A 12,681-nucleotide genomic window follows, 5' to 3' on the forward strand; every position below is an offset into this window, starting at 1 on the left:
TGGGTGGGCCGAGCAGAAATACCAACAGCAATGAGTAACGAAACGAAGCAATATCAATCGTGCGGTGCTTTAAGACGTTCAAGTACAAGCACTCGCGACGATATCACCCATTAAATGACAAGGTGCGATAGTAGAGTCTGTATACTTTGACGCATATTAATGATCCAGGTGGAAACAGGACCCCAACCAATATATGCGTAGATATGAGGCCCAATGACCAAAGTGATCAAAGCTCTTACTTACACGGCGGAGGCTGTTGGACGGGCCCTCATTCATTTGTTCTGCTGCGGATTCTACGAAGGATCCAATGAACAATAAGCCTATTCCTTGCCACTGTCCAAGCGTCACGACATGTTTACCGTTTCGGTTGTGGGTCTCTACTTCTAGCCGGCTCTCCCGTAATTGCGTATGCCTGGAGGTAAGCCGCGCTCGTTGATTGGCTGCACCGTAACTTCAAGCGACGCACCAGTTCTTGGCGGCTGTAGGATTTCGTGTACTTCTTTTATGCCACACGATAAAGTAGTTCTGTGCTTGAATAGACCGGGTGCAAATTACGAGCTATCCAATCTGCACGCTCCGAGCGGCGCGATGATGGGCCGGCCTGCGGCGCATGGTGGGCAACGACACGACACCAGTGAGGCGAAGCACAGCGTTCAGGGTTGATGACCTCACATCCGAAGCTCAGAATCCTCATTCGAATCTAATTCGGACCGAATTGCGCCTGGTAAGAGATGATCACTCGATTTTTCTGCTTCATATAAACCCTCTAAACATTTCCTTTACTACTTGCACATCGCACCCTTCCCATCCTCGACAGCCTCATTTCAATAGCTCGAACAATCCAACACGCCCAGATATTTACAAAAGCCTCTATCGCTCAAAATTGGCAACTTGAACTATCCTTTCGATCCAATTCCAGTTAGGCTTCATGAAGAGATGGAATATAATCGCCTTACCCACCACTGTCGTCCTACTAGAATTCGCGGCAGTGGCTGCTGCCCACGGCGATGAGGGCGGAAACGAACCCACAGCGGTAATGAGCAATTCATCTGACGAGCCTCATCTTCCACCAAGTTATATGCGTCACCCTGAGCACGTCACCCTCATTCTGGCGCACATTGCACTGATGATCGTCGGATGGGTGTTTGTTCTGCCTATCGGTAAGCCTGCAACCGTCCGGGAGTCCCACGAATGTTTCGAAGGCTAATTAAGCTGCCCTGTCAGCTGTTGTCTTCAGCGTGGCCCGCTCGCGCCTCACCATGGTAGCGCAGCTGGTATTCCTTTCGATAAATGCACTTGGGGTGCTAATAGGTATCATCTATAACCAATCGACCCCTAGTTTATACGAGCATGGGAAGCACGGTATAATTGGATATACCATAACCCTGCTTGTATCTGCTTGGGTGTTTCTCGGCCTCGCTGATACCTATACCCGCCGCAATTTGCACAAGCGACACTTCGCCGGGACTGACTCTTCATTGCAGGATGAAGCGTCAGGTTGGCAGTCAGAGAATTTGATAGCGGATATCACCGCAGAATACAACCAAGACTACAACGAAAACGACTCTGGGGACGATGAGAAGCATGGGTTCTTACGCGGCACAATCGTGGACCGCTTCTTCAGGGGCAACTTTGCGCGATTCGAGCGCACCATTCGCGCAATCCGCCTCTTCCATCTGGTGCTCGAACGTGCCGCGCTGGTACTTGGATTTCTAGGTATTACCACTGGCGCCGTTATCTACACTGGCATTTTTGTAGGTCAAGGCCTTGCCCACAGATGGTTTCGTGTCTATGGCTAACCCAAGTGCCAGCACGGCCGCAACATATTCAACGGCGTAGCACATTTCATCAAGGGCGGCATCTTCTTCTGGTATGGCCTTTTGACATTTGCGAGATGGATGGGGTGCTTCGCCGATATGGGGTGGGCGTGGAACCGCAAGCCGTCGCGCAATCTGGTCGGCAAAGTCGCGTCCATGCCATCAGCTGAGTTTGTTGAGTCGGCGGTGATTTGTTTCTATGGAGTGTCAAACGTCTTCTTGGAGCATCTTGCAAACCCAGGTGGCGAATGGGCTGCGATTGATTTGGAGCACGTATCGATTACGCTCATGTTCTTCGGCGGTGGATTGGTGAGTTTGCTCTGCGTTTCCCGTTTGCCCGCTGGCATTTTTTTTCGAGGTTCAACCCATATTTAGATTGGACGCTAGCTGATCACAGTGTGCTTTCTACAGGTAGGTATGATTATCGAGTCTACCTATGTCCGCGATGTGCTCATGTCCAATATTACAATCATCAGGGCCGACTCTGCCTTGCATGGTGAGGGCGCTTCTTTCTCGCAACCTAAGCAATACGCCTTCTCGATGAATCCCATGCCAGCGCTCATCATATACCTCCTTGGGCGGATGATGGGCTCGCACCACCAAACTAGCGTGGTGAGCACTAAGATTCACACACAGTGGGGAGACCTGTTCTCCGGTTTCGCAATGGCGCGCATGGCCACATACGCTCTTCTATATATCCAACCGCCGGTAGGCCACCTCCCACAGCGTCCGCCTACGGAGGTACTAAGCAGCTTTTGTCTCGTCGCGGGTGGTATGCTGTTCATGATGAGCAACAGGGATACCGTGAATGGGCTTGAGTGGAACGAACTAGGTGCCATGTTCACCTTCAACATCACCATGGGTCTAGCAGCCTTCCTAATGGCTTGGAGCACTATTGTTATGGCGCTGAAGGGCTGGGCACAACTGAGAGTGGCGAAAGGACGGGAAAACCGAGTTGCTGCTGCGTCTTAGAGAGAATATGGGCAAGCACATTGAGTCAAAGTTCTTTCCTGCGGTATGTCTACTACGAAAACAGTTCCGAGTTACCTCTTCGCCTGCAACGGCTGCAAATAGATATATATAGAGCTATAGCACTAATATACTGCGCAGTTTGCAACAGAATGTTTGTTAGGCTTCTACATCGTAAGGGCGAAAGGGGTTCCGCCCAAACCTCCTAGCGGACCTGGTTTATAAGCAGCAAGATTATGATTGCCTGTAATTTTCGCTAATTCTGCGCAAGTATTCGTATTGACTGCTTTGAAGACGTAGCTGCGAATGCTAGACTATTAGCAGGCGTTAGCTATATGCACGCAACCTCTGCGATATAATACAAGGACTAGAAGTGAATTCTGGTATACTAGATACAGGCAGCGGAATGCGCAGAGAATAGACTTGTATTATGATCCAGTTTTCAGATTACGGTTCTAAATCTGGCCCCCGCCAACGTCAAATTCCAGGTCTGTGGAAGCCGCCCATTGCTAAAAATAAGCACTCCTAAATATAGTACAAATTTGTGGTGCAGTGCACGCTGATTTAGGACTTGGAGACAGATAGTAGCCCCATGCTCCGTTTAAGGCTGTCCCAGATATGGGCCACATGAGCCAAGACCTGCCAAGGCGATGAGTGTCCCATTTTCGGGCACATGAGCGACCCCTGCTAAATACCGTCTCGCCAACCTTGAAGTGAAGTGGTCCGGTAACGGTGCCTGCGCCGGTGGTAGTCTTGGCATGGGTGACGTTTAGATGGAGAGGGCACTGTACGGAAGACACGGAAAGTAATGACGATGAATAGAAACGATAGTCAATTTAGCCTTTGATTGAATTTGGCTCCGGCTTCTGCACCCTAATAAGTTCTGTTACGATGATGCTGGGAAGCACATCGTAGCTGAAATCGGGAATCCTCGTGAAGTAACGGGTGCGTGTCTATCTACGGGCCTGTCATTGCAATCAAATGGCTGACCTCTTCGAATTCGGCTGGCCCGCTCAACTGCGGCTGGCCTGTTAATTCGGGCAGCCTTTCGAATTGGCTGGCCTTTCAGATTGGCTACAAGGGGGTAACATGAGCGGGCCAGCTGCCCTCCCTGCAAGTTTTAGGGGCATTATAGTCGTATCCATGCTATTTCTCTAGGACTTTACTATAACGCCCCCAAAACTTGCAGGGAGGGCAGCTGGCCCGCTCATGTTACCCCCTTGTAGCCTTTTAGATCGGCTGGCCGCTAAGATTTCGGCTCGTCTCTTTGAGTTCGGCTAGCCTCTTCAAGTTCGGCTGACCTTTCATATTGACTGGCCTTTCGAATTGGCTGGCCACTAAGAATTCGAATAGCCTTTCAGAACTCGACTAGCCGCTCAGAATTCGGCTAGCCAAATTCTAGCCCCAAAATAGGCGATACAGTCGACCTATTTCTAGTCCCGTTATCATTACATGTGGAATTATATGAATGGATATATTTAGAACGTACGCTAAAGATAGATGGATTTCCCGGTATATACAAGAGTTCGCCGTCAGGAAAATATTTGTTGTGACATGGGATTGGTGTCATCTCGCCAAAGGTCTACAGATTCCATGTTGCTTGAATTGCCTGGGCTGTATCCGCCTTGAGGTGAGCTTCTGGCACAAATGGCTCCAACCCGACATTCTCGTGCGCTGCTAGTTTCTGCAAGAGCAACCTTTGTACTTCAAGCACCCCTTCAACCTCATACATAATGAGCTTTGGGTGGGCTGTAGATCTTGGTCCTCGGGAATGCACGACCTTTCCTTTATGCTTCTCCGCTCGAGTAATATTAGGAACATAATGTTGGGCCTAACGGCTTCTAATGTATGTACTTAGGGGTATGTCTAGTCTCCAATCTGCGGGAATAGTGATGCAAGTCTACTAGGGAATTCGACGGCAGGTCAGCTACTTAAATAGCTCAGGGAGAGTCTGGTGTAGCGTTAAATCGGCCTAATCCTATTAGAGCACTTATCCTGTTCAGCGGTTAGTGTTACACCCATCTGCGATTTGTTCAAGAGGGGAGTACGGTCCCGTACGTGAGTATCGAGTGTGCGGTGAGGTGAATACAGGAAATGGGAGGGGAGTACGGTCCCGTACGGGAGCATGCAGTGTGCGGCGAGGGACAAGCGGAATACTGAAAGACGTTAGCGATCGCGTTCCCGTACGGGAGTATGGAGTGCAGGGGCAAGAAAGCGGTGTTGCGGCAAGTGATAGGATTGATTGATTGTCAGACTATGGATGGGCGGGGTGCCTCATATATGTATCCATTCCCATTCCTGTCACATGGATTCAGCCACCAGGAATGCCGTGACATTCAACACTCCCACTCGATGGCTACCTTCGCTAAGAAGAGTGCCAGCGACCATTTGTCACGACTCTGACAGACCCCGTTAAAACCTTCAAAAACCCTCCAAGGCAAAAAGAAGGAAAGGGTGCCTGTGTGTTCTGCCTATTTCGTGCTTATCACTCGATACCTAGCCCTCTCCGAAACCATTCAAATCTGTCTCGTGTAAGAGGTTTGGTGAACCCATCAGCGACTTATGCTGTAGTTGGAACATACTTTAGTTCAACCGTTCCAACGGCTTAAACTTCTCCTTGCCACTTGCGCTGGATTTCTATATGCTTCGTGCGTGAGTGGTACTGTGGGTTTAAGGACAGAGCAATAGCGCCCTAGTTGTCGCCACATATAATTGTCGCGGCTTTTCCTTGGCTTATATTTAGCTTATTAAGGAGTCTCCTTAACTAGATTACTTCCTTAGTTGCTTAATCTATCCTATAAATTCTGCTTTACAGGTTAATAGAGCAACAACGCTCTGCCGCTTAGACTGCTAGCTGATTGCTCCGCTCCTAATATGAAATAGATATCCAGCCGTTAATTATCTTATATTGCAACACCCGGCCTAGTCTGCGTCTGTAAAGCCTTTTAATATCTAGAAGTGGCCCTTATATATAATTCTAAGGCCTTTTATACCTTTAAGGTACTGCAGGATGCATTAAGCAAGCTTTATATATTATAGTCCAGGGTTTACTAAATACCGGCTTACTATAGAGACTGCATATACAATATCTCCTCTGGTTCTAAGCATAATGTATATTAGGGATCCTATAATACGCTGGTACTCCGCCTTTTAATCTAGAGGACAGTTGTATTCTAGGTTGTTTTCTAGCAGTGGGGAGGTCTCTATCGGCGTGCTAACAGGAGCGCAGTTGTCGATTCTAAACCAATAAACAACCTTATTAATATAGGCTTCTTAACTTAGGTACAGTATCCTGTTCTAACAGTCTTGCTAGATGGATATCCCGAGGTAGTAGCTATATAGTCCAAGGTCTGTTATTTAGAAATAGTTTCTAAGGCCTCTCTTAGTTCTCTTAATTTCTGCAATACTTAGTCTAATAATTAGAAGGTTGTTAACGTACACCGCAATATACATATTACTCCGAATAAAAATTCCAAGGTCGTTGTTAATTAGTTTAAAACCGAGACGGCATAGGAAGTTTATAAGGGTCTAGTAGTTTATTAACAGCACTGGTCTGGTCTCTAACTATCAACGTCGTGTGTAGACATGTGGGTACTTCGTGACGAAGCTGCACATCAACATACCTTACAGACACCAGCCAATCTACACCGAACTACTTCGCACCACGATACCAGCACCATACTCAACCAAACACCAATCCTGTTTGCCCAAACTCCAACCCATTGTTTCCCTTGGGGGGGGAAAAAAAAAAACTCTAACCGAGCCGTGGCTTCTACCCACCTTCTCACCTCTCCACATCACCTCTTCAAGCCCCCGCCTCGAGACCCTGCCTGCCTACCCCACAACACTCTTGCTCCTTCCGACTATCATCCACCAAACTCGATAAGGGACGACTTTGCACAGTGGCCAGATGCGTACGCAAGCATCGGCACCAACCTGGAGTGGCAGAATTGGGATTGTAGCCTGTCCCCTCGAGTGTTACATCTACATCTCCCCACCCATCTACCGCTATGTCACACGGCCTGGGAACTTTACCGGTCGCGCAGAGGACCCAGGACTGAAGCCGCAAACTAGCCCAGCTTGACTTCGCCTTGGGATTGTCGTGTCTGGTGTGAGTAGTGGGATTTAGTACATTGGCTGTGGACTAGTTCTCGCCAACATCTACCGGGCAATGTTCGCATCGCGTAGAGCCTTTTTGAGCCGTGGTAGAAGTTCTACGCTTCCTAGTGACAACGGACTCGTGGTGAGATTAGCGGGGCAGATTAGTGCACCGGAATGGTTGGATAACATGGGAGAAGCGAGGATGGTTCGGCTTGACGTAGTGCCAAATAGTATTTATAGGGTACCGAATTATGAGTTGTGGTACACTACATATACAGGCGCTGTGTCCACCTATCTGATGGTGTCTGAGGTGGCCGGCCCAGTAGAATACCGGTTGCGCAGAATAAGCTTTTACCTACCTAGCTCTCATTGACAGCTGTCAGGCATTCTCGACCGTGGAGATGTCTTAAGCAAGCCCGTGGTTTTGGTATGCTTTGTAAGCGTTGGATCGCCGTCGCTCCAATGTGTTGGTGTACCTAGATACTGAGCCCTGGGTGAGCTTCGTCCTCGGGATACGCTTTTCACGACCATCCGCGGCCCCCGCGTCCGCGCCCGCCGCCCCTACCGCCGCCTCTCCACGGCCCACCTCCTCTGTTACCTCCCCTACCACCTCTTCCTCTTCCAAAGCCTGATCCTCCACGGCCCCCCCGGAAGCCATCTCTGTGGGAGTCCGGCCTAGGCCCATTCAGCGCTCGTTGCCGGCTCTCTTCCGTTCCCGCATGGAACGGATTCGGGATCTGTAGCAGGTCGCAGAAGCCTTGTGTGTGAGCGTTGTTGTACTCGAGCGGTTGTCCATCAACCTTCTCCCCTACCAAGGGATCGTACGGCGTAGCTGTGATGTGGAAGTCTTCCGGGACGAGCATCTTCTCCGATTTCACGATATTCTCCTCAACCCATGCTTCTTCCTTCTCGATCAGCGGGCGGTAGTGCGCGTCGCCTTGATCAAAAGGGATGCGAGCTTCTGGATTGCCCAGAGCTAGGTCCGCGGCGAAGACGCGCGTGATGGCGAGCCATTCTTTGTCGTATGAAAGGCGGAGCGGGCGGGTGAAAGGGGCCGGTTTTAGTGGCTCGACTTCCATGAGTTGGAGGAAGTGGCGGTTAGGGAGGCATTTGTCTAATGCTAGGAAGCGGGTAGTTTTGTTCTTGATGTCGGCTGGAGGTGGGAGGGTTTCGGGTTGTGGGTGCGCGCCGCCGTTTGCAGGACGGGAGAAGGCTGCTGGGAGAAGGCTCCGGATGTCTTGGGGCACTTCAGACGGACTTGCGCTAGTCTGTGAATTTGGCTTGGAAATATCACCATTTGAAGCTTGTGTGGTTGGTGGTTGGGCTGGTGTCGTTGAATCGTCCTCGTCGTCTAAGTCGAGATCTATCTCGGCATCGTTCTTTGGCGTCATCTGTGGAATTGCTGGCGTATCATCATTCATATCGAGGTCAATCTCCTCATTGTTCTTCGGTAGAGTTTCTTTCGCCTGAGCTTTTGCTGAGACATCGGGGGAATCCTCGAAATTCCAGATGGCGGAGTACTTGATATGCATATGTGCACTGAACCAGTACGCAGGCCTGAGTCGATCTAGGATAAGCTTGGCTGCAACGCTCCCCAAAGTCCCATCTCGAGCGTCCTGTTCAAAATGTGACTTCTTCCGGAACAGCGTCTTCCAGTCGCCCTTCCACTCGATCCCTCGTGGCCAGTCATGGCTCAACCCAATGTCAACCTGAGTCCGTATTTGAAGTAGCTTCCTCGTATCCAGCTCTCTGACGTGGTATATGCTCTTGATATCATCCTGGTTATACGGTAGCCGTTCGTGATGTTGTTTCTTGTAGTTATATCCCTTCCAAATCCCCGAGAGTCCAGCTATCCTCAGCGGTCCCAGGCGCACCACGTTCGCCGCACCCATGTAGTAGATATTCGGCGCCACCCATCCGCCATAGTATAGTTCCCACAGGTAATTGCTGGCCTCGTGGTTCCCACCGATGAATATGGTCAGGTAGGGAGCATCTCGCGCGCCGGAGTAGTATTCGTGAAAGTCGCCGATTTCGCGGTATTTCGCTGGCATGGACACCACGTTCAGGTCGTAGGCATTGCGGACTGACTACCTATGTTAGTTACAGCGCTGTAGCTAGAGGGGCGCAATTTTTACTTGGAAATCTCCTCCTATGATCAGAAGGTCAACTCCGTCCCAGCCTTGACGTTCGCAGGTGTCTTGGATGGAGGCGTAGATGGAATGCAAGGTGCCGTGACCCTAGACTGCGTGAGCCAAAGTCTGTTGGAGGGGCAGGAAGTACGTACGCATCCTTCTACGGCTATGCGCAGCCCTTGTGTTTCGACGATTAGGGTATCCATGGCTTGCTGTATTGAAGCAGCTCGGACGCGGTTGACTTGGCCTCGGGGTGGAACGCTAGCGTGGAGCTGAGCTTTGCAGCTTTGGAGCTTTCGCCGTCAGGGCCGTCGACTACGAAAACTACGCGTTTGTCTCCAATGGAAGTCGTGGGTGAGTAAGGACGAAGGTGTAGTCGACAGACCGCAGATGTTCACTTAAATGCCTATGACGAGGACACGCGATTTTTCTATCTAGATTTTCTTCCTAACTCCAATCTAAAATGTCCACCAACACGTCCGATAGACAGGCGCTGCAGTCACGGCTGCAATATCTGAAGGATGCAGCCCACCTCTTACACGCACAATCGCCAACAGCTGCAGCCGTTTTAGGCGCACAATACGACAAGCTCCTAGTGGACAGGAACCTCGATCTTGAAGCTTCTCAAAAAGAATGGGATTCGCATCGCCGAGATATCTGCGGCGCATGCGGCAATCTGTTAATTCCAGGACGATCTTGTCAGGTCTCCCAGGAGAGCCATTCATCGAAATCCTCGAAGGCCCCGAAGTCCAAGAGACGTACTGGTGATGTCGAGAAAGCGATGGTGTACACGTGCTCGAGATGCGACGCAAAGACAGTCCAGCCCCTACAACGTCCACCAAAACTCCTGGGAAGACAGGCCGGGATCTCTAAATCACAAAACCAGACGAATTCAAATCCGAGAGCAACCGCGATCTCTTCTGATGACACGTCTACCGCACCGAAATCTGCCAACGCAAGCAGCAAGAAAAGAGCCAAGGCACGCAAGCAAGGCGGGCTGCAAGCTCTGTTGGACAAATCTAAGAGCGACACATCCAAATCGCGTCAGGGGGAATTTGGTTTGGACCTCATGGACTTCATGAAGGGAACTTGAAGCTCTATTCACATTCACTAAAACTCACATTTGGTAGGCAGGTTTTCTTAAACAAAAAGTGATAGTCCACGAGTCCCTGGTTCTGATTCCAAGCTTCCTATCCTTGAGTTACAGACTATTTCCGTGCTTCTGCATGCTTGTTCAGCACCGCTGGTGTGTTATTCAAATTCGTATAATGCCAGCTTTAGCAGGCCTGATATCTCTCCGGGCCACCTCAGACGGTGTTGAACTGCTACTTTTTGTTCAGCGGAGCCTCGTAGGGCTGAAATGGACAGGGGTGCCACCCAGGACCGAATTTGCCCCACCGAGGGGCAGAAAAGTTTTGGGCCTTCGTCATGCCGCAAAAGGAACCTTCGTGAACAGGCCACCAATAACACCCGCCTTCGGTGAAGCATTTGGCACCTCACCTATAACCTCGAAGAGCCTCACACCTTTCCATCTTATCTACACTTTGTACATGGACCAGGCAGCACGAAGTCCCTTCAAGAGTCATACACACCATTCCTGAACGATTGCGCCTAGTTCCCCGATATCAAATCCTCTGCCTCCACGTCCGATCCTGCTTCAAATCCGCACAGTATGGCGGCACCACCAGGCCTAGCGAAGGACCTCTTCGAGGACATGGGGCGAAAAGTGGCAGACGCGCAGGGCGAGGGAATTGACGACGGCGAGTCGAAAGTAGTCGACGAGATCGAGACTCTTTGCATGAACTGCCATGAAAATGTACGTAAATCACAGTCGACCTTTGGAGATATTGAAAATGCTAATCATGCATCAGGGCACCACCCGACTCCTCCTCACCAAAATCCCCTTCTTCCGCGAAGTCATCATAATGTCATTCGACTGCCCCCACTGCAACTTCAAGAATTCCGAGGTCACACCCGCCGGAGAGATACAACAGCGCGGGTGCAAATACTCGTTCAAGGTAGACCGAGCTGCGGACCTCAACCGGCAGATCGTGAAGAGCGACACCTGCATATTCAGGATAGAGGACATCGACCTAGAAATACCCCCAGGCCGCGGACAATTGTCGAATGTGGAGGGCATCTTGAGCATGGTCGCCGAGGACCTTGCGCAGAAGCAGGCGGAGCGGAAAGAAGTCATACCAGAGGTCTACGAGCAGATCCAGGGCATCATCCGGACACTAGAAGCCATGAAGACCGGCCTGCAGTTCCCATTCGCCATCACGGTGAACGATCCCGCAGGGAATTCCTGGATAGAGCCGTCGCCAGATGACAAAGGCGGCAAGTACTTACGACACGAGTACGCCAGGACACCAGCGCAGAACGAGGCTATTGGACTTGGTGGCGGCGACGAGGAGGAGGCGGCGGAGGGAGACGCACCGCCTTCAGAAATACGGCCGGAGTACCAAGCCTCGCAAATGTACCCGCACATGCCAGCAGCCGGCACGAACAACGTCGACGACGATGAGATTGAGGAAAACCAGGTCTACTCATTCCCCGCCACCTGCCCCGGATGTACCAAGCCTTGCGCGACCAAAATGAAGATGGTTAATATCCCCCACTTCAAGCAAGTCGTGCTGATGAGCACGGTATGCGAGTACTGCGGATGTAAGCTCCCCCACGACCCACCCAACCCCCAACGTACACTGAGTCCCTTTTAGATCGAAGCAACGAGGTCAAAACCGGCGGCGCCGTCCCCGAAAAAGGCCGCCGCATCACCATCTCGGTCGAAAACAAAGCCGACCTCTCCCGCGACATCCTAAAGTCCGGCTCCTGCGCCGTGCGCTGCCCAGAACTCAACCTCGAAATGGAACCCGGCACGCTCGAGGGCCGCTTCACCACCATCGAGGGCATTTTGACCCAGGTGCGCGACGACCTGCGCAACTCCATCTTCGACGAGGAGAGCGGCGGCAGCGGCAGCGACTCTGTCCAGAAAGAGGCGAGGGCGAAGTGGGACGCGTTCTTCGAGAGGATCGATAAGGGGATTAGGGGGGATGTGAAGTTTACGCTGATACTGGAGGATCCGTTGGCCGAGAGCTATGTGCAGAGCTTTACGGCGCCCGAGCCGGATCCGCAGATGACGGTCGAGGATTATGTGAGGACGCATCAGGAGGAGGAGGATTTGGGGCTGAATGATATTAAGACTGAGGGGTATGAGGAGGGGCAGGCGAGGGAGGAGGTAAAGGTGGAGGAGGCCAAGCTGGAGGAGGCCAAGGCCAAGGCGGAGGAGGCAGCGAGTAATGGGATGGTGGCGGAGGGAGGTTAATTGATTGGGGCTGGGGGGGGTAAGGGCGTGTATAAATACTAGGGATTGCTCTCACGAGCTGTAGGAATGGCCGATGGATTACATTGTGGTACTGAGTTTGTGGGGTTTTTCATGGACGTGATATTAGCAAAATCAAACTCCTCCGTCATGGTTGGCGACGTCTAAGGTCGCCCAACATAATCTCAAAACGTTCAAAAAAAAAAGGAAGTCAACACTCGTTCGGATATCTGCAGGTATATCAAACCCATCCCCATCCCCGCGCCCAGGGGCCTACGGCGGCCGCAAGGCGGTGTATGCATTCTTGCACTGCTTCAGGAAACTTAGCCGCCTATCAACTATA

General features: G+C 51.1%; 6 protein-coding genes across 6 annotated transcripts; 4 read left to right on the top strand and 2 right to left on the bottom strand.

The window, feature by feature from the left end:
* Window positions 1–928: 928 nt before the first annotated feature.
* Window positions 929–3,225, top strand: BDZ99DRAFT_511460 (uncharacterized protein; the record flags this gene model as incomplete). Its single annotated transcript, XM_033724547.1, has 5 exons — window positions 929–1,160; window positions 1,225–1,754; window positions 1,812–2,126; window positions 2,229–2,832; window positions 2,928–3,225. The coding sequence occupies 4 exons, from the start codon at window positions 929–931 to the stop codon at window positions 2,787–2,789; spliced, it is 1,638 nt and encodes a 545-aa protein (XP_033571879.1). The 3' UTR covers window positions 2,790–2,832; window positions 2,928–3,225.
* A 3,024-nt stretch (window positions 3,226–6,249) lies between these two features.
* Window positions 6,250–7,134, top strand: BDZ99DRAFT_145725 (uncharacterized protein). Its single transcript, XM_033712734.1, has one exon. The coding sequence runs from the start codon at window positions 6,372–6,374 to the stop codon at window positions 6,858–6,860; it is 489 nt and encodes a 162-aa protein (XP_033571880.1). The 5' UTR covers window positions 6,250–6,371; the 3' UTR covers window positions 6,861–7,134.
* A 274-nt stretch (window positions 7,135–7,408) lies between these two features.
* BDZ99DRAFT_451430 (lariat debranching enzyme) lies at window positions 7,409–9,225 on the bottom strand (the record flags this gene model as incomplete). Its single annotated transcript, XM_033718212.1, has 3 exons — window positions 7,409–8,974; window positions 9,023–9,124; window positions 9,172–9,225. The coding sequence occupies 3 exons, from the start codon at window positions 9,223–9,225 to the stop codon at window positions 7,409–7,411; spliced, it is 1,722 nt and encodes a 573-aa protein (XP_033571881.1).
* A 120-nt stretch (window positions 9,226–9,345) lies between these two features.
* On the top strand, window positions 9,346–10,260 carry BDZ99DRAFT_145769 (uncharacterized protein). The gene is made up of 2 exons (XM_033712736.1): window positions 9,346–10,145; window positions 10,227–10,260. Exon 1 carries the CDS (start codon window positions 9,483–9,485, stop codon window positions 10,110–10,112), a length of 630 nt encoding a protein of 209 aa, XP_033571882.1. The 5' UTR covers window positions 9,346–9,482; the 3' UTR covers window positions 10,113–10,145; window positions 10,227–10,260.
* BDZ99DRAFT_145743 (uncharacterized protein) lies at window positions 10,192–10,599 on the bottom strand. Its single transcript, XM_033712735.1, has one exon. It carries the CDS (start codon window positions 10,505–10,507, stop codon window positions 10,271–10,273), a length of 237 nt encoding a protein of 78 aa, XP_033571883.1. The 5' UTR covers window positions 10,508–10,599; the 3' UTR covers window positions 10,192–10,270.
* BDZ99DRAFT_451436 (zf-ZPR1-domain-containing protein) lies at window positions 10,325–12,525 on the top strand. The gene is made up of 3 exons (XM_033718213.1): window positions 10,325–10,835; window positions 10,891–11,683; window positions 11,737–12,525. The coding sequence occupies exons 1-3, from the start codon at window positions 10,692–10,694 to the stop codon at window positions 12,339–12,341; spliced, it is 1,542 nt and encodes a 513-aa protein (XP_033571884.1). The 5' UTR covers window positions 10,325–10,691; the 3' UTR covers window positions 12,342–12,525.
* The last annotated feature ends 156 nt before the right edge of the window (window positions 12,526–12,681 follow it).

Source organism: Mytilinidion resinicola, assembly GCF_010093595.1.
Source record: "Mytilinidion resinicola strain CBS 304.34 unplaced genomic scaffold BDZ99scaffold_20, whole genome shotgun sequence".
NCBI lineage: Eukaryota > Fungi > Ascomycota > Dothideomycetes > Mytilinidiales > Mytilinidiaceae > Mytilinidion > Mytilinidion resinicola.

Coding starts and splice junctions, on each gene's coding strand:
- BDZ99DRAFT_145725 (XM_033712734.1), top strand. CDS start 6,372: ATGTGGGTACTTCGTGACGAAGCTGCACATCAACATACCTTACAGACA.
- BDZ99DRAFT_145769 (XM_033712736.1), top strand. CDS start 9,483: ATGTCCACCAACACGTCCGATAGACAGGCGCTGCAGTCACGGCTGCAA.
- BDZ99DRAFT_145743 (XM_033712735.1), bottom strand. CDS start 10,507: ATGCTTCACCGAAGGCGGGTGTTATTGGTGGCCTGTTCACGAAGGTTC.
- BDZ99DRAFT_451436 (XM_033718213.1), top strand. CDS start 10,692: ATGGCGGCACCACCAGGCCTAGCGAAGGACCTCTTCGAGGACATGGGG. Junction 10,836..10,890: donor GCATGAACTGCCATGAAAAT/GTACGTAAATCA, acceptor ATCATGCATCAG/GGCACCACCCGACTCCTCCT. Junction 11,684..11,736: donor GGTATGCGAGTACTGCGGAT/GTAAGCTCCCCC, acceptor AGTCCCTTTTAG/ATCGAAGCAACGAGGTCAAA.